This window comes from Carcharodon carcharias, chromosome 1 (assembly GCF_017639515.1).
Source record: "Carcharodon carcharias isolate sCarCar2 chromosome 1, sCarCar2.pri, whole genome shotgun sequence".
NCBI classification, from domain to species: domain Eukaryota; kingdom Metazoa; phylum Chordata; class Chondrichthyes; order Lamniformes; family Lamnidae; genus Carcharodon; species Carcharodon carcharias.
The window spans coordinates 188388662-188416569 of NC_054467.1; the positions used below are offsets into that span (position 1 = coordinate 188388662).

Here is a 27908-nt window from a genome sequence, read left to right on the forward strand (position 1 = left end):
GATTGCACTGGCTTGTCCTCTGCTGTATTAAATGTACTAGGGGAAACAGATTGTTTGCTATCAGAAGACTGAAAGGGAAATTTGGATAGCAAAGTAACAGTTCTTTCTGGTTCATCTTTCACAGGACCATGTGCTGTTGAAATGTTATTTATAGACTTCATTGGAAAAAAGTGTGGGAGACCAGTTTCTTCATTATTCTTTGTGTCTATACTTCCTGAACTAACAGAAACAATTTTTTCCACAGGTGCCTGCTGCTTTTTACCCACTCCTACTTTCTCACCTATTGAGCTGAACAGAGATTGTATGGTATTCTTCACTCCAGTTAGATCTGGAATGGAGTCTGGTTTTTGATTGCTATTCTCAGGATTACTTTTCATTGCCGATTGCATCAGCCTTTTCTTTTCTTCTTGTCCTTGTGTAAGACAACATCCAGCTTTATCTTCATTAATAACTATACCAAGGTTCTTTCTCTCTCCTTGAGACTTTCTGACAGTTTTGTTCTGGGTTTTTGGAAGTGACCCAAATTTACTAATTTCCTCTTCTTTCTCAGCTAAGTACTCAGACACGGATGCTACCAGGCATTGCAGTTCATCCATTGCATCAACAAAATCTTCATTTATTTCCTCACTTTGAGATGAATGCAACTTCCTTTTCATTTGGATGAATCTGTCATCAACTTTGTCATCAGGGCTGAATTTTAGCTGGTATTTTTTCTGGGAGACATGTGGAACAGCTACATCATGTTCACTGTAGTTAACAGAATTGTCACCACTTTTATGCCACGGCTGCGCAAGTAACAAAGCCTCTTGCTCATCATCAGATCCGAGCAAGCAGCAAGATTCATCTGAATCACTGCTGTCGTACACACTACAAACGTAAGGTAACGTGCTTTTCTCCAACATTTGTTCATCATATATTTCTTCCAGGTATTCTTCTACATCCATTATGTCTTCAGGATCATTACTGAATGACTCATTCTCTCTCCACAAGCTGCTTTTTACCATAGATTGCCATTTATACTGTTTGTCTGCTGCTGTTATGTCATAACTATAAAGCAAAGGGTCACTGTGATTCCATTTTAGTTTTGTAGGTTTAATGCTAGGAAAATCACTACTAATTTCTCCGTCAGAGGTATATTCATCTAAACTATTTGAATAGTTTTGCCTTTTCAGGTCTTTATCTTCCAAACTATTATGTCTGCATTTCTTTTTTCTCCTCCTATCTATTGTACTATATTCGTTTGGATAACTAGTGTACGCCATGTTTGATTCTCCATTCAGAAGTTGTTTATGCCTTAATATTGTTTGGTGTGCCCTATCTGTATATTCCCTGCATGTATGTTTTTTTCTCACTGGAAGGTTTTCCTTTGGGATTTCTTCTTCCCAGATTTTCTGTCTTTCTATCAAAAATATGTCACTGAGTTCTTGGCCTGACTTCTCATATTTACATTCCCAATCTTCTTCTCCTACACCTGAATCCACTGGTATGATCCTGACTTTTCCTTTAAGTGGTAAGGAGCTCCAGCTTGTTAAGGAACAAGGCACGTATAAGTGGAAAACAGAAAGTTTCGGAAATAAGTAGCAGGGGATAGGATAAAGAAAAAAGAGAATCATATTGACAATAGCTCAATGGAATAATGAGAAAAATAAGATAAACCATAAAATAAACAGTGTTTAAAACTAAAAAAAAAATGTTTGTTCATATTCATAAATAAAACTAGCACAACTGCATTTATCACAACAAATCTGAATTAGTTTTATACCAAACATTGACATAACACATATGGAAACATTAAATCATGCAAACAGTTGTGCCAATGCCTTCTTCATAGCACCACAGCATACCATAACATGGCAACATCAAGGCTGTAAAGGAGAACAGAACCCACCTATCCGACAGATCTAGAGACTGCCTACTTTCGAGGGAGTACTGGCGGCTGGTTAGCTGACTAGACTCAGATGCAGACTCTAGATCACTACGACCATTTGCAGCAGAATCTATGCTATCAAATTGTCTGGTGGGGAAAATGAATGATAGAGTGGAAAACAGGAGGATACATAATTATTTACTGTGCACTGCACTGCATTTCAGTCCCTGTATTGGTTAATGTTTATGTCAACCACATTCACATTCAACAAAGCTCCATTGGCATTGCTACTGAAATGCATTTTTCAAATGTTGCTTCAAGATCACATGAATCTAGATGCATATAACACCTTGGGTGATTTCTTCTTTCTAAACTTTGCATTTCATTGCTTACAATAAACATACTTATAAAACATTTGCATCCTGTTAATAACACAAATTCATTTGAAAAGATGCAAAATGTTGCAATTGTGAGAAACACCGAAAATTAGCATAATTTCAAATTGTAAGGAATGATTCCCCAGTAGGTATACAAATACTTGTTATTTTTTTCTTCCTTCAGATAATTTGATTTTTATGCATTATCTTCACATTCTTCAGCAACAATACTCAAGGATAACTGAAATGTTTTCATCATCTATTCCAAAATAGAATTTCGCATCAGCCTACAAGTAGGTTTACTGAATATATGTCACACACCAGGCATACATTCAAAAATGATTTCCATTGGTGAGTTTCTGCAAAAAAGGTTGATTAACTGGCAGAAAACAGAGAATAGGAATAAATGGGTCATTCTCACATTGGCAAGCTGTGACTAGCGCAATACCACAAGGATCAGTACTTGGCAGCTGTTCACACAATATATCAATGATTTGGACATGGGGACCAAATGTAACATTTCAAAGATCGTGGGTGACACAAAGCTAGATGGGAATGTGCATTGTGAGGAAGATGCAAAGCGGCTTCAAGGGGATTTGAACAGACTTAGTGAGTGGGCAGGAACATGGCAGATGGAATATAATGTGGAAAAACGTGAGGTTATCTTTGGTAGAGGAACAGATATGCAGGGTATTTCTTAAATGGTAAGATGTACAAAGGACCTGGGTGTCCTTGTCAATAAGTCACTGAAAACTAACATGCAGGTACAACAAGAAATTAGGAAGGCTAGTGGTATGTTAGCCTTTATCGCAAGAGAATTTCAGTACAAGAGTAGCAAAGTCTTGCTTCAATTCTTTAGAATGTTGGTTAGACTGTGCCTGGTGTAGTTTTGGTCCCTTAACTTGGGAAGGATATTATTGCCATAGAGGGAGTGCAGTGAAGGTTCACCAGACTTGTTCCCAACACACTGGGACTGTCCTTTGAAGAGAGATTGGGGAAACTGGGCCTGTATCCTATAGAACCTCAAAGAATGAGAGGTGATCTCATTGAAACCTGCGAAATACTTAAAAGCGATAGACAGTGTAGATGCAGATAAGATGTTTCATCTGGTTGGGGAGTCTAGAACCAGGAGACACAATTTCAAAATAAGGGGGAAGCCACTTTGGACCAAGAAGAGGAGAATTTTTTTTTACTCAGAAGGTTGTGAATCTTTGGAATTCACTATCTCAGAGGGCTGTGGAAGCTCAGTCATTGAGTATGCTCAAAGCAGAAATTAACAGATTTCTAAATACCAATGACGTGAAGCAATATGAGGATAGTGTGGGGAAAAGGTATTGAAATGGATGATCAGCCATGATCATATTGAATGGTGGAGCAGGCTCAATGGCCTACTCCTGCTTCTATGTTCCGATAAACACAAGTGCAATCAGATTGAGCTGGATCACGGAGGATGGGCACTGGAGAAAGGTGGCGTGGTCAACCCAGTCAAAGGCTATAAAGGGGTCAAGGATAAATTATAGTGTTGTTTGTGACGCTTGTCAGGGCCCTTTTGTTGTTGCAGAAGTGATGGAAATTTGATCGCAAAGATTCAAACAAAATTGTGGGAGAGATGGGCATGGATCTGGTTAAAAAAAGGCCGGTTGGAGACGAAGCAGTGAGACAAAGTGGTCAAGGATGATTAAGGGCTGTGGAGAATGTTGATAACAGCAATGTTAGAAGGGTGTTGAAAGAGGAGAAACCATTTACAATGACTACTAGCATGTAGATCAATGAAGAAAATTGGGTGGTCAGCAGTTTCGTTGGAACAGGGTTAAGGAAGCAGGAGGTGGATCTTATGGATGAGATGAGCTTGGTAGGGCAATATGAAAGAATTAGGATGAGACAGTAGTTCAGTACTGTGATAAGAAGAATCTGAGGAGGTTTGGCTTGATGGGCTAAGCCGTCATAATCTTTTATACTTTATCAAATCTCCCCTCAATTGTCTTTGTTCCAACGCAAAAAATCAAACTTTTCCAACTTAACCTTTTAACTAAGATCCCCTATCGCTGGGACCATTATGATAAAGAACATAGGAACAGGAGTAAGCCATTCAGCTGCTCTGCCATTCAACTAGATGATTGGTGTCTAGAAAACTATCAACCTCTGCTCTGAACATACTGAATGACTGAGCCTCCACAGCCATCTGGGGAAGAGAATTCCAAAGAATCACCACTCTCTGACTGAAGAAATTCTTCCTCATCTTGGTCCTAAATGGCCTACCTCTTATTTTCAGACTCTGTCCCCTGTTCTACACTGCACCCCCCCCAACCAGGGGAAACATCCTTCCTGCATCCACCTTATCGAGGCCTGTAAGTATTTTGTACACTTCAATGGGATTACCTCTCATTCTTCGAAATGCTATAGAATACTGGCCCAATCTCCTCAATCTTTCCTATAGGACAATCCCACCATCGCAGGGATTAGTCTGGTGACCCTTTGCTGCATTGTTTCAGTGGCCAGTATATCCTTTCTTAGGTAAGGAGACCAAAACTGCACACAATACTCCAGGTGTGGTCTTACCAAGGTTCTATACAATTGCAGCAAAACTTCCTTACTCCTATTCTCAAATCCCCCTGCAATAAAGGCTAACATACAATTTGCCTTCCTAATTGCTTGCTGCACCTGCATGTTAGCTTTTAGTGACTCATGAACAAGGATACCCAGGTCCCTTTGAACATCAACACTTCCCAATCTCTCCCCATTTAAGAAATACTCTGCATTTCTGTTTTTCCTACCAAAGTGGATAACCTCACATTTTTCCACATTATATTCCATCTGCCATGTTCTTGCCCACTCACTTTGTCTGTCTAAATCTCCTTAAAGCCTCTTTGCATCCTCCTCACAACTCATATTCCCATCAAGTTTTATGTCAGTAAACTTGGAGACTCCATTTGGTCCTGACATCCAAATCACTGGGGCCCAAAGCACTGATCCTTGCAGTGCCCCAGTAGTCACAGCCTGCCAACCTGAGAACGATCCGTTTATCCTTAATTTCTGTTTTCTGCCCGTTAACTAATCCTCAATCCATGTCCGTATATTATGCCAATTCCATGAGCTCTAATTTTGCCTACTAATCTCCTGTTGTGAGACCTTATCAAAAGCCTTCTGAAAATCCAAATACACCACATCTTCTGGTTCTCCCTTTTCTATCCTGCAAGTAACATCCTCAAAAAACTCCAAAAGGTTTGTCAAACATGATTTCCCTTTCATAAATCCATGTTGACTCTGCCCAATCTCACCATTATTTTCTAAGTGTCCAGTTATCATACCCTTTAGGATAGTTTCTAGCATTTTCCCTACTACTTATATCAAGCTAACAGGTCTGTAGTTCCCAGTTTTTTCTCCTTTCCTCCTTTATTAAATGTGGGGTTATATTTGTTGCCTTCCAGGCAGGCACCATTCCAGAATCTGTAGGATTTTGGAAGATAATCACCAATGCATCCACTATCTCTACAGCCACCTCTTTCAACACTTTAGGATGCAGATCATCAGATCCAGGGGATTTATCAACTTTCAGTCACATTAATTTTTCCAGCACTGCTTTTTCACAAATAGTAATTTCTTTTAGGTCCTCAATCTCACTAATTCTTTGGCTCCCCAATATTTCAGTGAAGTTTCTTATATCTTCCTCTGTGAAGACAGACGCAAGGTATTTGTTTAATTTCTCTGCATTTCCTTATTACCCATTATAAATTCCCCAATCTCTGCCTGTAATGGCCCCACATTTGTCTTTACTAGCCTTTTTCCTTTTTACACACCTATAGAAGCTTTCACAGCCTGTTTTTTATGTTCCTTGCACGTTTACTTTCATATTCAATTTTCTTTTTCTTTATTAATTTCTTGGCTCTTCTTTGCTGAATCTTAAAATGCTCCCAATCCTCAGGCTTACTACATTTTTAGCAACTTTTTATGCCTCTTCCTTTGATCTAATAGAATCCTTAACTTCTCTTGTTAGCCACGATTGGATCACTTTTCCTGCTGGCTTTTTATGTCTTAATGGAACGTAAATTTGTTGCAAACCATGTATTAATTCTTTATATGCTAGCCATTGCCTGTCTACTGTCATAACCTTTAATGCAGTTTACCATCCACCACAGCCAACTTGCCCCTCATACCTTCATAGTTTCCTTTGTTTAGATTAAAGACCCTAGTTTCAGAGTGAACTACATCACTTTCAAACTTCATGTAAAATTCTATCATATTATGGTCACTTCTCTAAAGGCTCTTTTACAATGAGATTACTAATTAGCCCTTTCTCATTGTACAATACTAGATCTGAAAAAGCCCATTCTCTAGTTGGTTCCTTAATATTCTATGCTAGAAAACCATTGTGCATACATTCTAGCAATTCGTCCCCCTCAGCATTAGTGCTAATTAGACTTACCTAGTCTATATATAGATTTAAGTCTCCCATGAATACTATATTACTCTTGTTATATGCACCTCTAATCTCCTGATTTATACCATGCCCTACATTACCACTACTATTTGGTGGCCTCTAAACAACTCCTACCAAAGATTGCTGCCCCTTGCTGTTTCTTAGCTCCACTCAAACTGATTCTACATCTTGATCTTCTGATCTAAGGTCTTCTCTCATTAATGCCCTGATCCCATCCTTGCTGAACTTGCTGAGGTGGAGATGAGAGAATGATTCAGCAAACTAAGAGCCGCAGTAGAGGTGTATCAAATAAAGAAGTGTGGTTGAATGACAAGGAATCCCTCGTCTGAAAGTTCAATGATATGGGGCTTGAGGAAATCATTGCAATTTAAATACAATGAACAACCAATTAAAAACAATTTATGCAATCATGTCTGATTGTTAGTTGTATCGTGTACTCATTTTGTTACTGAACATAAATATCACAGACAGAAACGCCACCTTTCCAAAAATGGACTACATACCTCATTCCTTTTTTCTCACGACAGTCTAGTTCATAGCTTTGGATTGAATCAGCATATGAGTCCCGTGAATCTCCTTGGAGCTGCAGCCGTGATTGAACTGGGAACTGATGTACAGACGCATTGGGCTGAGAAGTAGTATGGTATGGAGGTGGGATGCTGTTACTGGTCTCACTACGATAATCACTATCTCTATCATCAACAGCACTATCAGGATCTTCAAATGCTGAAACAATAAACAAAAGAAAACATTCATACCTATTGTTGATGATATGCTCAATTAGATTAGAAAGCAGTACTTCAGGTTTTGCTATGAAAAACCATTTTTGTTTATTCCACAAGGCAAGTAGAATCAAACAGGCAATGTGACAAATACCCTTAGACCGAAGCACTATCTTCAGCCTAGTGGATTTTTCAAAAGGAGTTAAACTAAATTTTAAAAAATTATCTTTTAAAGTAAATATTCTGTACTCTGCACATCAAGAGAAAGAGGTGAAGCATTTCAATTTTCCCTTAACTTCAGTGTTTAATTACATAGGAAGCAGGCATATCACACTAAATTTCAAACTACTGCTCTTTCTGGCACTATGATGTGCAGATATCAAAGCAAAACTGTAGCTTTGAGAGGGTTCATGCATGCTCTATTCAATAAATATTCATGCATACAGTGGTCATTTTTTTGTTTTCATTCTTATAACTCAATACAAATAAAAGGAAAATGAATATATAATGATTGCACATCACAAGCATGACAGACAAAGAAAATCAAGCTATGCAGACAAAGACTACGTGAGGAAAAAATAACATTAATGTAATCATACAATGAGGGATGTATGTATCCCCTATATGCATGAATACTCCAGGTCTCTCTGGTTGGAACATGCTAATATAGGAGCCAAGGTACTTGTGAGTAATAAATCATTACATACTTTGCTGCTCTCCCCATCCGAAATAACTCCAATTGCCTGGTGGATGCAAATGTTGGCAAAGAAGGGGAAAAAGAAGACTTCAGCAAGACAAGGGGTATAACTGATGTGTCTTTGATCCAGATAGAAATCTCAATATCTTTACTCCTTTCTTATATAATGATGCAAAATAGCATAATAATAAGGAAATAAAGCTTTTGTCGGTTCACTACAGCCTGGAAATTATTGTAAGTGATGTCATAACCTAAGCACTTAATGAATTTATATCAAACTTTGTTCTCCATTATTTTAACAGAAATATTACCAATTTACTTTAAATGTGTTAATAAAACTATTAAAATGGAGAGAACCATTCATAAGCTAACAATCGTTCACAATAATTTCTAGGCTTATGTCCATGTACGAATGGAAATTGATTATATTAAAGAAAACTATATATTATTGCATCTTAAACTTATTTCCAGAACAAAATTGTTATACAAAGACCTAAAATAATACATTCTCCTAAATCTTACTATCTTATTTCAATTGTTCAATATGCCATATGATTCATAAGACATAATGAATTGCTGCATGAATATTCTGCTCTGCATGGTGGTAGAAAATGCATTTCTGTCTGAAGTTTCTTCAAATTTAAAGTTATACATGCTTCCTCACAGATTGCAAGGCATCCCCACAGGACAGAAGCAAAAAAACAATGAAACATTCATTTCGAGCCATCCCTACCAGCCCCTTCTGGTTGGTCTAAAATATCTATAGCAAAATTCTAGGGTCAGATGGTACACGGTATTTATTGCAGAGGGGCTTAAAGAAAAGGGAAAAACAAGATAAAATCTCTAATTTTTAGAGATAAAGTTTTACTCCACATGAACCTGTGAGCATCCTGAAGTGCCATTGATAATCAGATTTTTATTTCAATTGAGAAATTTAAGAGTAGGGCCAATAACATCAAGTTTAGGCTTTAACACCTGATGGTTGGTAAGAAGCAACAGGAGTTTAAGGAATTATTCATTGGAGGAGATGATGTTGCAACAAGTCTATTTTATTTAAGCAGAAGGAGGATACAGAAAGGAGGAACATTCAATAGGGTTACCATTGCAGAATAGTCCACTATCATTATCATGGGGGGTCACCACTGACCAGAAACTAAACTGGACCAGCCATATAAACACTGTCGCTATAAGGGCAGGTCAGAAATTGGGAATTTCATGGTGAGTAAATCACTTCCCAAACTCCCAAAAGCCTGCCCAATATCTACAAGGCAGAAGTCAAGAGTGCGGTAGAATACTTTCCACTTGCCTGAATGAATGCAGCTCCAACGGCACTCAAAAAGCTTGCCATCATCCAAAACAAAACATTCTTCTCAGTTGGCACCCCATTCACTACCTTAAACATTCACCCTCTCCCCACCATGGCTTCAGTGTGTACAGTCTATAAAATGCACTGCAGCAACTCATCAATACTTCAACATCATCTTCCAAACCCAGGACCTCTACCATCCAGAGGAACAGGGGCATTAGGAGTATAGGAAAACAACAACCTGCAGGTTACACACATCATCCTGACCTGGAAATATACTGCCATCCCTTCATCATTGCGGGATCAAAATTCAGAAACGTTTTATTTTATTTGTTCATGGGATGTGGGCGTTGCTGGCTTGGCCAGCATTTATTGCCTATCCCCAATTGCCCTTAATCAGAGGGCATTTAAGAGTCAACCACATTGCTGGAGGTCTGGAATCATATAGGCCGGACCAGGTAAGATTTCCTTCCCTAATGGATTGGTTTTTATGACAAAAGACAGTGGTTTCACAATCATCAGTAGACTTTTAATTCCAGATTTTTATTGGATTCAAATTCCACCATCTGCCACAGTGGGATTGGAACCCAGTTCCCGACAGCATTACGCCTGCATTTCTGGATTACTAGTCCAGTGACAACACCACTGCACCACGGCCTCCCCTACATAACAGCACTCCGTGTGTGTACCTACACTGAACACACTGCAACAGTAGCTCATCACCACCTTCTCAAGGGTAATTTGGGATGGGGAACAAATGCTGACCTTACCAGTGATGCCCACATCCAATGAATGAATTTAAAAAAGCACAGCACAGAAGGAGGCCATTTAACCCACTGAATCTGTGCTGGCTCTTTCGAGGAGCAATCCAATTAGTCCAACTACTCTGTTTTAGCTCCATATCTCTGCAATTGTGTCTTCTTCATTATTTATCCAGTTTCTTTTTGAAGGATACAATTGACTCGGCCACCCATTTGGCATGGTGAGTTAAGGGGAGGCAGTGGCGTAATGGTATTGTCCAGAGACCCAGGGTAATGCTTTAGGGACCTGGATTCAAATCCCATATGTGACTCCAGACCCGCAGCAATGTGATTGGCTCTTAAAATGTTCCCTAAATAGAGGCAATTGGGGATGGGCAATAGAGTCAGGGACACCACATCCCATGAACAAATTGTGGGGAGGCAATGGCATAGTGGTATTGTCACTGGACTTGTAATCCAGAGACCCAGGGGTAATGCTCTGGGAGTCATGGTGGAATTTGAGTTCAATGAAAATCTGGAATTAAATGTCTGATGATGACCATGAAACCATTGTTGGTTGTTGTAAAAACCATCTGGCTCACTAAGGAAATCTATCATCCGTACCTGGTGTGGCATATATGTGACTCCAGACCCACAGCTCTTAAATGCTCTCTGAACAAGGGCAATTTGGGATGGGCAATAAATGTGACACTCACATCCCATGAACATGTAAAAAAAAATGCATTCCAAATCCTAACTGTTCTTGCACAATTTTGTTTCCTCATGTTGCTTCTGCCTTGTCTATCAAACCTTCAGCCACTGGAAACAGTTATACTTCACTTGCTCTATCTAAATCCATTGTGATTTTAAACACTTCTATCAAATCTTCACAGCTTCTCTAGTCCTTCAACATATTTGTAATCCCTCATCCCTGCTACCATTCTAGTATATCTTTCCTGCAACGTCTCCAAAGCCTTCATGCCCTTGCCAAAACGTATTGTCCAGAAATGGGCACAATACTTTAGATATGTCTGAACTAGGTTTTTTATGGAGGATTTGTAAAATTTCCAGGCTTTTGGACACTTTGCCTCTTTTTATAAAGCCTAGGATCTCATATGCTTTATTAACTTGGCCTGCCATTTTCAAAGATTTTTGCATAAACACCCCCAGATGGCTCTGTTCTTGCACTCCTTTAAAAATGTACCACTAAGCTTGCATTGTCTCCCTCATTCTTGCTACCAAAACGTATCACCTCATACAGAGCTCTTATGTAGGATTAAATACTTGATGGATGAGGGACTAATAAGTGAAGCCAGGATGGCAAAACCTAAAAATAGAAAAAAAAAATAGGATAAAGAAACTTTTGTAATGGAGAAAGAGTTTGGAGACCAAAACTGATTGAGACCGTGATAAAATAAAAGCAAAATACTGCAGGTGCTGAAAATTTGAAATAAAGACAAAGTGCTGGAAATGCTCAGCAGGTCTGGCAGCATCTGTGGAGAGAAGAATAGAGTTAACATGTCAAGTTGAATATGACTTCTTCAGAAACGAAGGTAGGTGGAAATATGATGGGTTTTATGTTGTTGAAAGGCGGGTGGGGAAGAACAACAAAAGGGAATGTCTGGAAAAGGGTAGCAGGATGGAGCAATTGAATGACAAAGATGCCAAGGAACAAAAGGCAAAGGGAGTGGTAATGGTTGTAATAAAGAAACAAAGTATTTGTGCAGAGTAACTGTGAATGGCAGAATAATGAACAGATCTGTTGAAAACAAAAAACATGAAAAACAAGATTAAGACCAGCACACGGCAAAAAAAAAATCAAAATGGAGGACATGGTCTGAAATTGTTGAGCTCAATATTGAGTCCAGAAGGCTATAAAGTGCCTCATCGGAAGATGAGGTACTGTTCCTTGAGCTTGCATTGAGCTTCACCGACAGTAGGCCGGGAACAGAAATGTGAGTGTGACAGCAAGTTGGTGAATTAAAATGACAAGCAACTCATGCTTGAGGAATGAGTGAGGTGTTCTGTAAAGCAGTCACCCAATCTACATTTGGTCTCCTTAATTTAGAGCAGACTGCATTGTGAGCAGTGAATACAGAACACTAAATTGAAGAAAGTACAATTAAATCACTGTTTCACCTGGAAGGCATACTTAGGGCCTTGAACAATGAATGGAGAGGAGGGAAAAGGCTAGGTGTTGCACCTCTTCTGATTGCATAGGAAGGTGCTATGAGAAGGGTATGAGATGTTGGGAGTGATTGAGGGGTAGACCAAGGTGTCGTGGAAGAAATGGTCCCTTTGGAATACTGACAAGGGAGGAGAGGGGAAGATGTGTTAGGTGGTGGCATCATGCTGGAGGTGACAGAAATGGTGGAGAATGATCCTTTGTATGGGGAGGCTGGTGAGGTGGAAAGTAAGGATAAGGGGAGCCAGATCACGGTTCTGGGACAGAGGGGAAGGGGTGAGAGCTGAAGTGCAGTAAATAAGTTGGACACAGTTGGGGGCCCTGTCAACCACACGGGGGAATGGGGAATCCTCGTTGAGGAAAATGAAAGACATGTTCTGATGATGCTACCTTCAACAACAGTGTTTCTGATGTGAGACAAGGATTGCCTATGAGATAATTTAAGCTTTTTCTTTGGTGTCATGCTCATGAATGAAGTTTAGAAACAGCCTATGTAGTAACACTACTCAAAGCCTTGAAAATACCTTGACTTTTAAGCGAGTTTAAAAGTTCTTGCTCTACATTCCCAAAGATATCAAGTTCACTGCTATTGATCATACATGGGATATGTTGCAGCGCTCATTTCTCAGCCACCGTACAAGCATATAAGGTGCCAAAATGGTGGGAAGAGGAAGTGGGCACACACTTGTAATCACAAGTGTGTTCACTCCCATACTGGGTGAAGAAAAATAAAAGGTATCCTTTATATGTGCTTAAATCAGGCCTAGTCCCTTTGCCAATACAAATAAGAGCCTTTTTTAAAATCATTCATAGGATGTGAGCGTCACTGGCTAGGCCAGAATTTATTTCCCATCCCTAATTGCCCTTGACAAGGTGGTGGTGAGCTGCCTTCTTGAACTGCTGCAGTCCATGTGGTGTAGGTACACCCACAGTGCTGTTAGAGAGGGAGTTCCAGGATTTTGACCCATATATTAGTAACTTAGTTGAATGTGGAGCAGGAAGGAGTTGGTATGCCCCCACCCTGGCTTCCTCTCTCGACCTCCAATCACAAGCCCCTGGCCTTCATTCCCAACCGCCAATTAGCCTCCCCTCCCACTGCCCCCATTTCCCTCCTCTGCAGCCCCAGCTTCAAATCTTCTTACAATGCAGTCCACAATTTTCCAATTCCCTCCGATCGCCTTCCCTCCATAACTCAATCCCCACTCCCATGCTCCCAGCATACCCTCTGACCCAGAAATTCCCAGTTCTCCCCACCCACAATCCAGGATTGCAAGCCATCCAAATCATGACCCTACTTGCCTGAGATCTGCTACTAGTGCGCAATGACCCAATTTTTCTTCAGTCATTTTGTGCTGTTACAATGAGGTCCGGGGCTCAATATCTCGCAAGCCTTGAGATGGCCTTCCTTGAATTTTTGGTCATTAATTCTGAGCTTTCAAAAGCATTTTTGTACTACCAATTGGTCAGCACCAATTGTTCTTTAAGTGCAATTTTCAACTAAAGCAACATTTTTCAATTTAAATGCTTAGAAATACATGACAGGAAGGTGAGAAAAGACACTTCCATCCTTACATCTCCGTCCTAGTCATTTGACAGTGCAAAGTTGTGCTGTACTTCCCCAACTGCTGTAATGCTGGAAGGACTGCATATAGTGACACCACTATTCCCAGCCAGAATGGAGATTTATGTGCAATAATTTATATGTAGCTATCTGCCCTCCACTCACTGCATTGTGTTGGAGAAATAATCGATTTGTAACATAAGACTTTACGCCATACATCACATTTTGCTGGGGAAATCAAGTTGCTGAGTTCTATCTATTGGGACAGCTAACTGAGTTCTATTTACTGCTGCAATTCGTAGACACCCTTTTTAAATAGACTGTGTTTGCTTTGTTGTTTGCTGAGTAAATACATTAAGTCCTGCTGGAAGTGCTGCCCCACCTCCAACTCACTGTGTCAGCCACTGGCTGACACTGTGATGTTAATCAACACTCTGGATCACAGGGGAGGTAAAAGAAAGTAAAAATCATGTGGTCAACTTTAAAAAAAAACACTTGGGGAAATCCCTATCCGTCTTTCTGAAGACATTCAACCAAGTCCCTGAGGCAATGTTTACCACTTCAGGATCATTATAAATACTGAAATTAATACTCCACCCACCCCAATGGTTGGCATATTTGCCACCTTGAACAGCTTAACTTCCTCTCATTCATACATTAAGCAAATATTAAACAGAAGTTCAAAGCACTTTTCTTCATATATGGGGCAGAGCATCGGTGCTCGTCTCCAACTGATTCTCTAGTGTACAAAAATCAATCTAAAAATACTTTAAAATTAGAGAAGGGAGCTCAAATGAGCTTTCAAAACTTTACTTCTAATTATTTGGAAAAGTTAAACTCAGTACTGGGGATGGGAAGTATTCAGGTGAGAGGAAATTTAGAAAGTTAAAGAGAAAGGACAAGGCAATATGGGTAATTAAACAGAAGCTTACAAACAGAAGATTGTTGGGACAAGCAAGCAGTGATAGGAGGAGATAACCAAAAGATGTCACAGACAAAAGAATAAAGAGGTATTGAAGGTGGTGATATTACCTAAAAGAATGTGCTAATTAAGAGTGGAGAGCAGGACAAGCAAGGTAGCGCTAGTGGGGGTGGGGTGAAATAAGCGATGGGTGGAATACATTTAAAAATAATGGAAATAGGTGGATAAAGAAAAATCTATATAAATTATTGGAAAAAACAAAAGGGAGGGGGAAGAAACGGAAAGGCGGTGGGGATGGAGGAGGGAGTTCATGATCTAAAGTTGTTGAACTCAATATTCAGTCCGGAAGGCTGTAAAGTGCCTAGTTGGAAGATGAGGTGCAAGCCTGTTCCTGCCCCACGGAACTCATTTCTCGCTATCTTGACTCCCTTCTCTCTCCCCTTGTTCAGTCCCTTCCCACCTACATCGTGATTCCTCTGACACCTTACGTCACATCAACAATTTCCAGTTCCCTGGTCCCAACTGCCTCCTCTTCACCATGAATGTCCAATCCCTCTTCACCTCCATCCCTCACCGGGATGGTCTGAGGGCCCTTAGCTTCTTCCTCGAACTGAGGCCCAAACAATCCCCATCCACCACTACTCTCCTCCATCTAGCTGAACTTGTTCTCTCACTGAACAACTTCTCCTTTAACTCCTCTCACTTCCTCCAATTTAAAGGTGCGGCTATGGGTACCCGCATGGGCCCCAGCTATGCCTGTCTCTTTATGGGGTATGTGGAACATTCCTTGTTCCAGTCCTACTCTGGCCCCCTCCCACAACTCTTTCTCTGGTACATCGATGATTACTTTGGTGCTGCTTCATGCTCTTGTCGGGACCCGGAAAAATTTATTAATTTTGCTTCCAATCTCCACCCCTCCATCATTTTCACATGGTCCAGCTCTGACACTTCCCTTCCCTTCCTTGACCTCTCTGTCTCCATTTCTGGTGATAGACCGTCCACCAATATCCATTACAAGCCTACCGACTCCCACAGCTACCTCGATTACATCTCCTCACACCCCGCTTCCTGTAAGGACTCCATCCCATTCTCTCAGTTCCTTCACCTCCGTCACATCTGTTCTGATGATGCTACCTTCAAAAACAGTTCCTCTGACATGTCCTCCTTCTTCCTTAACTGAGGTTTTCCACCCACGGTAGTTGACGTGGCCCTCAACTGTGGCCGGCCCATCTCACGCGCATCCGCCCTCACGCCTTCTCCTCCCTCCCAGAAACATGATAGGGTCCCCCTTGTCCTCACTTATCACCCCACCAGCCTCCGCATTCAAAGGATCATCCTCCGCCATTTCCGCCAACTCCAGCATGATGCCACCATCAAGCACATCTTCCCTTCACCCCTGCTGGCAGCATTCGCAGGGATCGTGACACCTCTGTGACACCTTGGTCCACTCCTCCATCACCCCCTACTCCTCAACCCCCACCTACGGCACCTCCCCATGCAAACGCAAAATATGCAACACCTGCACCTTCACTTCCTCTCTCCTCACCGTCCAAGGGCCCAAACACTCCTTTCAAGTGAAGCAGCATTTCACTTGCATTTCCCCCAACTTCATCTACTGCATTCGTTGCTCCCAATGCAGTTTCCTCTACATTGGAGAGACCAAACGGAGACTGGGTGACCGCTTTGCAGAACACCTTCGGTCTGTCCGCAAGCATTACCCAGACCTCCCTGTCGCTTGCCATTTTAACACTCCACCTTGCTCTCTTGCCCACGTGTCTGTCCTTGGCTTGCTGCATTGTTCCAGTGAAGCTCAACGCAAACTGGAGGAACAGCACCTCATCTTCCGACTAGGCACTTTACAGCCTTCTGGACTGAATACTGAGTTCAACAACTTTAGCTCTTGAACTCCCTCCTCCATCCCCACCGCTTTTCCGTTTCTTCCCCCTCCCTTTTATTTTTTCCAATAATTTATATAGATTTTTCTTTTCCGACCTATTTCCATTATTTTTAAATGTATTCTACCCATCGCTTATTTCACTCCACCCCTACTAGAGCTATCTTGCTTATCCTGCTCTCCACTCTTAATTAGCACATTCTTTTAGATAATATCACCATCTTCAACACCTCTTTCTTCTTTTATCTGTGACATCTTTTGGTTATCTCCTCCTATCACTGCTTGCTTGTCCCAACAACGTGTCTCCCCCCCCCCACTCTCCCCCCCCCACCCCCCCACCGCCCCCCCAAACCAGCTTATATTTCACTCCTTTCCTATTTCTAATTAGTTCTGTTGAAGGGTCATGAGGACTCGAAACGTCAACTTTGCTCTTCTCCGCTGATGCTGCCAGACCTGCTGAGTTTTTCCAGCTATTTCTGTTTTTGTTTTGGATTTCCAGCATCCTTAGTTTTTTGTTTTTATGTCTAGGAACTGGATATTCAGAAGTTCTTGATATTTCAAAAGGATAGGAAGGAAAAGGCAGAGGCGTAGCTCTGTTATTAAAGGATGAGATCAGTGAGAAGTGATCCAGACCCGGGGAGAAGAAATAGCAAAGGAAAGAAGTCAATGATGGGAATAGTTTATAGGTACTCCCTAAAGTAGCTATAGCGTAGGACAAAGCATAAATTAAGAAATAATGGGGTTTGTAAGAAAAGTACTGTAATAATTGTGGCTGATTTAAATCCATGTATAGATTGGACAAATCAAATTGGCAAAGGTAGACTTGAGGAAAGCTCATTGGGTATATTCGGGACAGTTTCTTAGAACAATACCTTGTGGACCCAACCAGGAAATAGGTTATCTTATGAAATACAAGTATGCCATGCTTGACTGTCTTGTGCCATCCTTGCACATCCACTGTAGCTCATCTGCAACCCGCTATGTGACATCCATCATCCAACTATGCCTTGGTCAAACCCTCTTTCTGCTGCCATAGAACCATAGAGCCATAGAAAAGTTACAGCACAGAAGGAAGCCATTTGGCCCATCTTGTCCATGCCAGCCCAAGGACACCCAGGTGCCCTTTCTAATCCCACCTTCCTGCACCCGATCCATAGCCCTGCAGCTTACAGCACTTATGCTGCAGATCCAGGTACATTTCAAAAGAGTTTAGAGTTTCTGCCTCTACCACCAACTTGGGCAGTGAACACCCACTACCCTCTGCGCAAAAACGTTCTTGCTCATGTCTCCCCTACACCTTCTGCCACTTATCTTGAATCTATGTCCCCTGGTTCTAGAATTCTCCACCAACGGAAACAATTTTATTCTGTCCACTCTATCTATTCTCTTCATAATTTTGTACACCTCAATCAAGTCACCTCTCAGCCTTCTTTGCTCTAAGGAAAATAACCCCAACCTATCCAATCTCTCCTCGTAGCTACACTTTTCTAACCCTGGCAACATTCTTGTAAACCTCCTCTGCACTCTCGCCAGAGCTATTATGTCCTTCCTGTAATGTGGTGACCAGAACTGCACACAATACTCCAGTTGTGGCCTCACCAGTGTTTTATACAATTCCAACATAATATCCTTACTTTTATATCCTATACCTCTGCCAGTGAAGGAGAGCATTCCATATGCCTTCTTTACAACCTTGTCTACTTGAACTGCTGCCTTCAGGGACCTGTGTACTTGTACACCAAGATCTCTCACTTCATCTACCCATCTTAGTATATTCCCATTTATTTTGTAATCCCTGTTAACTGTTTGACCTCCCTAAACGTATGACCTCACACTTCTCTATGTTAAAATCCATCTGCTACTTTACCGACCACTCCACCAACCCAGCCCTCCACTTTTCCCTCCAGGAGAGGTCTCTGTAGCTGTTCAACTCTGATCAAATGGCCAAAATACTGATTTTCATTTTTGGGTGACACTTTTAGAACTCTTTCTGCTCTTGCAATTTCAAGCAGCTCTTCACTTGTCTTATAGTCCACATATGGAACTCTGAGAGTAAACTGACACAAAATGTAAAAACAGAAAGTAAGACTAAGTTATATAAAAAGAAGATAGTAGCTGAAGTAAATGTTAGTCCATTTGTGGATGAGACTGGAGAATTAATAATGGGAAACAAAAAAATGGTAGAGGCTTTGAACAAGTATTTTGTTCCGGTCTTCACAGTAGATGATACCAAAATCATCTCAAGAATTGTAGAAAGTCAAGGGGCAAAAGGGAGGGAGGTACTTAAAACAATCACTATCACCCAAGAAAAAGTACTGGGAAAATTAATGGGACTAAAGGCTGACAAGACCCGTAGACTTGATGGTCTGCATCCTAAGGTCTTAAAAGAAGTGGCTGAAGAGACAGTGGATGCATCAGTCGTAATCTTCCAAAATTCTCTAGGGGCAGGATTTTCCCTCCGTTGGGGGTTGAGTTGAAGTGCGGGCGCACGGAGGCGCTATGCACTCTCTGTGCGGGCGGGGGTGAATCCCTAAACCCGAGAGTGTGCTCTTTCGCGCACGTGCACGAAAAAGCGCACTCATGTCCCTGAGGCTAAGTACTGCCTCAGGGAGATCGTCTCTACTGTATAAATGATTAAACATAGAAAAAAAAACCCTGACATGTCCCCTCATGTGACATGTACATAAATTTTTTAAAAACTTGAATTAAATTTTTTAAAACCTACATGAAACCTTATCCCGCCCGTGGATGAGGTTTCATGCTTTTGCTAATGCCTGGCAGGGATCCCAGCCAGCCTGCCAACCTTAAGGTTGGACAGGCAGGTCCATTAATTACTTAAATGACTCTGTCAGTGGCCTCAGTAGGCCATTGACAGGTCAGTGGGCACACAGCTGATTAGCTGAGCCCCCGCCTACCTGAAAATTTAAGTGGGATGCGGTGACGTCGGGAGTTCCACCCGACGTCACCGTGCATCATTTTACGCATCGGTGAGCGGGCCCCGCCCCCCAATAGGAAAATCCTGCCCTAGATTCAGAAAAGGGCCCATTGAATTGGAAAACCACAAATGTTATGCTCTTATTCAAGAAAGGAGGGATACAGAATGCAGGAAGCCATAGGCCAGTTAGCCTATCATCTGTCATTTGGAAAATGCTGGAATCCATTGATAAGAAAGTGGTAGCAACACATTTATAAGAACATAAGAAATAGGAGCAGGAGCAGGCCATTTGGCTAATATATTTATTATATTCTTAAGAAACATGAGAATAATGTAGCCTAATAAAAAGTGCAGAACAGGAGTGTTGAAAGTAGAGGGTATCTCGGGAATGAAATAAAGTAGGACAAGTGTTGTATACAAGAGTGGTTGCTCATGTACAGCTGATGGGAACACTGAATTGATACTGCACTAGCCCTTAAACCTAGTTTATTTCAGAGTAAACATGTATTTTCTCTTCAGCCTCTGTAACTTACCTGGTTCCAATTCCTCTACCTGCACCGTTCTCAAAATTTTAAATGCGCAAGAACCATCTCATTAAAAAGTGACTATTTTGCCCCATTCCAGTCTTTCCATTAAAAAGGCACAACTGAAATCTGGAATATCAACATAAAAATGGATCAAACTACATTTCACCATTTCACCAACAGCACATTCACGTCCAATACCTCGCATCACCCCACCTCTTAGAAGATGCTTAATGCGCAACCCAAATTCTGTTAGGAGCTATGCTTAAGCAAAGTTCACTTATACTTTACATTACAGATGCATGCTGCTTGTAAATAACTGAATTTAAATCTCAATTTCGCAACTTAAGTAGTCAGAAGGATAATTATTATGCCTATTGTTCCCATTGTTTTTCACATACAACACTATGCGAAAATGGGGCATTTTGCCCATGCTGCTGTTGTGGAATATCTAAAAGACATTCCACACAGAGTCGAATGTAGGTAGATTCAGCAGTAGTTCTTTATTTAGTACAAGTGTCATACATGAGAAATTCTCTTTCAAAATACTCTAAAAGGCAATTCAAAGTTACACAGTTTCTGTTGGTTATTTAAAACTAACCATCTTTGGGATAACTCACCATTAACTCACAATGTTCTTGCCTTGTATGTCTAATTGTTACATCCTTAATTACAAATGAGTTTAGAACATAAACATGGAATGATCTGTTTATCACCTCCGCAGTTCCAGAGAAATTTGTAAAACAAATCGCAGAATGACTTGACCGTTAGCACAAACCATGTTCCAAAACATGTACTTTGCTGATCTATCCTGACGTTTAATTTCAGTGCTCAGCAATCTGCATATCTTGACCCTGAGGTCAAGTCATCATTTTATTACAGTATAACACAGGCCATTCATCAACTTCCTGGTCTGGCCAGCAGGTCATATTTATTCTACTTTTTCTTTACTGCAAACACTTTTAAAACTTATATCCGCAACTTGGACAAGCCTGGGTAATCTCATGATGTATCCTGATATGCCTCTTCACCACATTTTTGTTCCATCTGCCCTTTACAAAGAGCTCATCTTTCATTATTTCAGTGTATTCATTCCTTGAGGCAAACCAACTGGGATGTTACTAGCTGGATTTTATGTATTAGTATTGATTAGCTGAAAACAATTTGAATTGAGATCTCTAAAATATAGCTTGTGATAACTAATGGCTTTGTGCTGTAAACGAAAACAAAAAGAATTTGGAGACAAATTGCTCGGCTCCAGCCCTTATTCGATAAACACAACAGTATTTCAAGGGGTAAATTCTGGAACTCAATTGTATTTGATCTTAAATATACAATTTTGATTTCATATGGGTTTAGATTATGTTATTTTATTTCGCGTAATTGAATAATTAATTTGGTCCTTCCATAGGAGGCTTATTTTGCATGTAAAAGACCTGCCAATTAAATTAAATCTTAAATCTTAATGCTCCAGGACCAACAAAAACTAACACAGCCCAAAGAGAGGTATTCCAATGCATGGCAAATTTTAAGTTTATGGACAAGGAACTCACAGATATACAGGATACAATTATACTTCTACTTTGCATTGACAAGAATTGTTTCGCTGGTGCAGCTACAAATAAATGGGGTGGGTTTTAACATTAAACCCCAAGTAGGTTTTAGGAATACACTGGGCAGGATGATTGCAAAATGCAACCAGAAGGGCATAAAGTGAGAACTGGCCAGTGAGTGGCCAAACTAGTTCAGGTGAAAGAAGGCTGCTGACCAGCCTTGTGAAGGCCCACAGACAAGTAGGTGAACCACGGAGAGTGAGTTTTTCGAGAATCTTGTGGGAGGGGGTGAAGAGGCCACAACTTTAATTGCGGAGCCCAGAAAGCAGTCCTGCTGCTCATGGTCTCACAAAGGCAAGTTTACACTTACCTTGAAGAGTCTCTTCTGTTGCGAAATAGCTGTAGTCCTATATTAGTCTGGTGGGAAAATCACAGAGGTTTCCCAGCTCAAGCCCCAATTAATATGCCATCAGCAACCTCCTGACATAATAGGGCCCCAATTTGCATATTCATAAAACCCTTCCTGCTTTAGGCAGGTGTTACGTCTGGCTGCAAGACCCTGATGCTTCAAATGTGAAATGGCAGAAAAGGGTTGAGTTCTAAGCAGGTATGTAACCTGCTCGATTTTAATGACACACTCACTTGGTGTCTGCCGTCACATGTATAATTCAGCAGCCTGATTCTTTAGCACAATAAAGGTAATTGGCGAGAGCTACATTTTTTGAGTTTGTCTCTAGCACAACTTGTATCTAGCCCAGTGAAAAGCCACATTTACAAAGAGTCCAGTTGATCCACTGCACTTCTATTCCCTTTACAAACTTATTTTCCAACAGCAAAATTTATTTAACATCTCAAATTAGAAGTTTGTAGCTCCTATTAGGAAATTACAAAAATAATAGTATTTGGTAGGCGATAAGGCTAAAGTTGGAACTAATATAATTCAATGTTTTACATTCTTAGGGACAGCTCAGAATAAAGAAAAACAATGAATCTGTGTGGGTAGAGTTGAGGAACAGCAAAAGTAAAAAAAAACATAATGGGAGTTATGTACAGGCCTCCGAACAGTAGTCAGGATCTGGGGTACAAGATACACCAGGAGATAGAAAAGGTGTGTAAGAAAGGTAAGGTTACAGTGATCATGGGGGAATTTCAATATGCAGGTAGACTGGAAAATCAGGTTGGTAGTGGATCCCAAGAAAAGGAATTTGTGGAATGTCAACGAGATGGCTTTTTGGAGCAGCTTGTGGTGGAGCCCACTAGGGAACAGGCAATTCTAGATTTAGTGATGTGTAATGAGGCAGATTTGATAAGGGAGCTTAAGGTGAAGAAATCGTTAGGAGGAAATGACCATAATATGATAGAATTTACCCTGCAATTTGAGAGGAAAAAGCTGGAATCAGATGATTGGTACTACAGTTGAATAAAAGCAACTACAGAGGCATAAGAACAGATGGAAACGTGTTTGTACTCGAAAGAGCTACAGAGGCATAAGGGAGGAGCTGGCCAGAATTGACTGGGAGATGAGCCTAGCAGGAAAGACAGTGGAACAGCAATGGCAGGAGTTTCTGGGAGTAATTTGGGAGACACAGCAAAAATTCATCCCTAGGAAGAAGAAGCATACTAAAGGGAGGATGAGGCAACCATGGCTGACAAGGGAAGTCAGGGACAGCATAAAAGCTAAAGGGAAAGCATACAATGTGGCGAAGAGCAGTGGGAAACCAGGGGATTGGGAAGCCTACAAATACCAACAGAGGACAACTAAAAAAGAAATAAGGAGGGAGAAGATTAAATATGAGGGTAAACTAGCCAGTAATATAAAAGAAGATTGCAAGAGTTTTTTAAATATATAAAGGGTAAGAGAGAGGCAAAAGTGGACATTGGGTCGCTGGAAAATGATGCTGGAGAAGTAGTAGTGGGGAAAAGAAATGGCAGAGGAACTGAATAGGTACTTTGCATCAATCTTCACAGTGGAAGACACGAGTGACATCCCCAAAGTTCAAGAGAGTCGGGGGGCAGAGGTGAGTATGGTGGCCATTACCAAGGAGAAGATGCTAGGAAAACTGAAAGGTCTGAAGGTGGATAAATGCTCTGGACCAGATGGATTACACCCCAGAGTTCTGAAGGAGATAGCTGAAGAGATAGTAGAGGCGTTAGTGGTGATCTTTCAGAAATCACTGGAGTTAGGGAGGGTCCCAGAGGACTGGAAATTGCTAATGTAACCCCCCTGTTTAAGAAGGAAGTGAGCCAAAAGACAGGAAATTACAGGCCGATTAGCCTGACCTCGATCATTGGTAAGATTTTAGAGTCCATTATTAAGGATAAGATTTCAGAATACTTGGAAGTGCATGGTAAAATCGGGAAAAGTCAGCATGGTTTCATCAAGGGGAGGCCATGCCTGACAAATCTGTTAGAATTCTTTGAGGAGGTAACGAGTAGGTTAGTCAAAGGAGAGCCAATGGATGTTATCTGCTTGGTCTTCCAGAAGGCCTTTGACAAGGTGTCGCACAGGAGGCTACTCAGTAAGATAAGAGCCCATGGTGTTAGAGGCAAGGTACTACCATGGATAGAAGATTGGCTGTCTGGCAGGAGGCAGAGAGTGGGTATAAGGGGGACCTTCTCAGGATGGCGGCCGGTGACATGTGGAGTTCCGCAGGGGTCAGTGTTGGGACCACAACTTTTCACTTTATACATTAATGATCTAGATGAAGGAACTGAGGGCATCCTGGCTAAGTTTGCAGATGATACAAAGATAGGTGGAGGGACAGGTAGTATTAAGGAGGCGGGGAGGCTGCAGAAGGATTGGGACAGGTTAGGAGAATGGCCAAAGAAGTGGCAGATGGAATACAACGTGGGCAAGGGTGAGATCATGCACTTTGGTAGGAAGAATAGAGGCATAGACTATTTTCTAAATGGGAAGAGAATTCAGAAATCCGGAGTGCAAAGGGACTTGGGAGTCCCAGTCCAGGATTCTCTTAAGGTTAACTTGCAGGTTGAGTCGGTAGTTTGGAAGGCAAATGCAATGTTGGCATTTATTTCAAGAGGACTAGAATATAAAAGCAGGGATGTGCTGCTGAGGCTTTATAAGGCTCTGGTGAGACCACATTTAGAATATTGTGAGCAATTTTGGGCCCCGTATCTCAGGAAGGATGTTCTGGCCCTGGAGAGGGTCCAGAGGAGGTTCATGAGAACGAACCCAGGAATGAAAAGCTTAACATATGAGGAACATTTGAGGACTCTGGGTCTATACTCGATGGAGTTTAGAAGGATGAAGGGGGATCTGATTGAAACTTACAGAATACTGAAAGGCCTGGATAGAGTGGACGTGGGGAAGATGTTTCCATTAGTAGGAGAGACTAGGACTCGAGGGCACAGCCTCAGAGTAAAGGGAAGACCATTTAGAACAGAGATGAGGAGAAACTTCTTAAGCCAGAGAGTGGTGAATCTATGGAATTCATTACCACAGAAGGCTATGGAGGCCAGGTCATTGAGTGTATTTAAGACCAAGATAGATAGGTTCTTAATTGGTAAGGGGATCAAAGGTTACGGGGAGAAAGCGGGAGAATGGGGTTGAGAAACTTATCAGCCATGATTAAATGGTGGAGCAGACTCGATGGGCCAAATGGCCTAATTTCTGCTCCTATGTCTTATGGTCTTAATGGGCGGAATTTTACAATGGGGGGGATTTTATGGTCCTAGCAAAATCAATGGACTTTTGAATGGCTCACCACAGTTTACGGCCCTGTTAGGGCCGTAAAATTCTGCCCACTAATTAGCTACACTTTTTTAATAAACCCAGCACATAACAATAATGGACTTTTACAGCACCTTCAATGCAATAAACTTCCCCAAAGTGTTTCATGCTCAATAGTGAACATAAGAAAAATCTAAGAAATAGGAGTGGAAGTAAGCCATTCAGCCCTTCGAGCTTACTCCCCCATTCAATATGTTTATCACTAATCAACTAACTCAACGCCACCACCTTGCACTTTTCCCATATCTCTTAATTCCCTAAGTACCCAAAAATCTATCAATCTCTGTCTCGAATAAACTCAACAACTATGCATCCATATTCCTTTGGAGTAGAGAATTCTAAAGATTTACAACCTTTCAGAGGCAATTTTTCCTCACCTCAATTCTAAATTGCTGGCCCCCTATTCTGAGACTGTGACTTCTTGTTCTAGATTCTCCAATGAAGGCAAACCTTCATCCAGCATCTTCCCTATCAAGCCCTTGAGAATTTTATATATCAATTAGGTCATTCCTCCTAAGATCTCCCTGATAGCAATTCTACTTTTTAAAGTTAAAGGAGCTATATAAATGCCAGTTATTATTAATGTGCATCTCGGTTTCTGTGGTTTTATATGGGAATTAAATAGTTACAATAAATTCTACTTAGATTCATCTCCAGCAAAATGCAAAACCTATTTACAGACAAATGCTCTGACTTTTATGGTATTAATTTTCTGAAAAACTTAAGTAAACTGCTTTTCCAAAATTGAAATAATAGTCAAGTACAAGTTTGCTGGATTGAGAAGTATTCACATTCTACGAGGATGCAAGCTTAAATGACTTGAGCAGTACTATGCACATACTCCCCTATTTCAACGTACAAAGGAAACATTTGCCTGAAAAAGCAAAGTAGCAGATATCTGTCCAGTGGAACTTCAGTTTTTTTTGAACAGTAGATATCTCAAAGATGCATTCTGTATAAAACATTAAGTAACCCCTGTTGTAGGTGAATTATCCAACTATGATTCTCAAATAAAAGGCTATAAGGTGAATATTCAAATAAACAAAAAAATATGCATTTTAGATATGAGAAAGAAAAATACAACAAACAAGTCTTCCTAAGCAAAGCACTGAACAGTGATTCAAGCTGCAGTAAACTTGATGGTAATCACTTTAAAAAAAAACTTACAACACTGTGAGGGAGCAGTGGGGAAAGGCTTCTTCTGAACTTCTTCACTGATTGAGTACTGGAGAAGATACAGGAAAGAAAAGAGTTAGTCAGACAATCACATGTTACATTTCATTAAAAACACCACTGGAGGAACAGTGGCAATACTGGTTTTCGTCATACCAACATTATTAAAAAGTCCCAATATATTTACTGCTAATGTGGTCAGAATTCATTAATGCACAAAAAAATCAAAACATTCTTGTGGAGCTACTCAACCTGAGGAAAACATTCTACTAGCAAACCGTGGTCACACAGGTTTAGATTGCTGGTGAAGTTAAGCAGGTAGATTTTGTCTTTGAGAGTAGTGTAACACAGCTGATTGAGAGTTGGGAGTTTTACATCTCTCCTGATTTTAATGCCCATTGATTTCTAAGTTATACTCCACCCTAAGATACTCATTAAAACAAAGCAAGCTGGTCTACTTGACTGGCAGCTCCTCCCCACCAGGAGTTACTGGAACAGTCTTAGAGACTAGGCAAAATTATAGGCCTCTATTAAGACAGGAAGTGAAAAAATTATAAATATTTTTAAGACTTATATTTAAACTAGCGGAGATGTTCAAAACATTTGCGGTGAAACTAATGTCCATATTGCAATAATATTTCTTTTAAACCCCATCCCATGCCATTCCAGCCTTCCAATGCCATCTAACTCATTCCATACCCATTCCCTTGCATCCTTCAATCATCCCCTGTCCTATCCTCCATCCCACCCATTCTTCCTATGCCATTCCCATTCCCCACCCTGTCCTCCCATGTTGATCCCTATCCCTGCCCAATCCCGCCAGCCAGGGTAACTTTGTTGGTGGGCCCATCTTACCGTCTACTGTTTATTTCCTCCACCAATACCTCTCTAACTCCACCCCACAGCCCCCTTCAAGCGAGTGAGGGTGGGGAGGGGGGGGAGAAACAAGACACCTCACCAGATCATACCCCAGAAAGACTATATCATTACCTCACCTGACCATACCCCAGAGAGAGAGAAAGAGAGTCAGCACCTTGCCTGACCGTACCCTGCATGGAAACAGATTTTAGAGACAGAGAGAGTCGGTGCATCACCTGATCCTACTTCAGATGGGGAGAGAAAGAATCAGCCCTCACCTGACCATAACATAGGGAGAGAGTTGTCACCGGACCATACCTTGCTGTGGGGAGTGGGGTGGTGGGGAAAGAGAGAGAGATAGAGAGATTCGGCACCTCACCTGACCATAGTCCAGAGAGGAAATCG

The 27908-nt window shown here is 41.1% G+C and overlaps 1 protein-coding gene across 5 annotated transcripts in view; it reads right to left on the reverse strand.

Annotated features, from left to right (window-relative positions):
* Positions 1–27908, reverse strand: part of LOC121277368 (protein unc-13 homolog B-like) — a 710648-nt gene that overhangs the window by 249683 nt on the left and 433057 nt on the right. For all 5 annotated transcript variants that reach the window (XM_041186756.1, XM_041186790.1, XM_041186765.1 and 2 more), the window contains 2 exons: positions 26640–26697; positions 7186–7408 (listed from right to left, as the gene is read on the reverse strand). In XM_041186756.1, coding sequence (XP_041042690.1) covers positions 7186–7408; positions 26640–26697 — 281 coding nt within the window. The remainder of the gene's footprint in view (positions 1–7185; positions 7409–26639; positions 26698–27908) is intronic.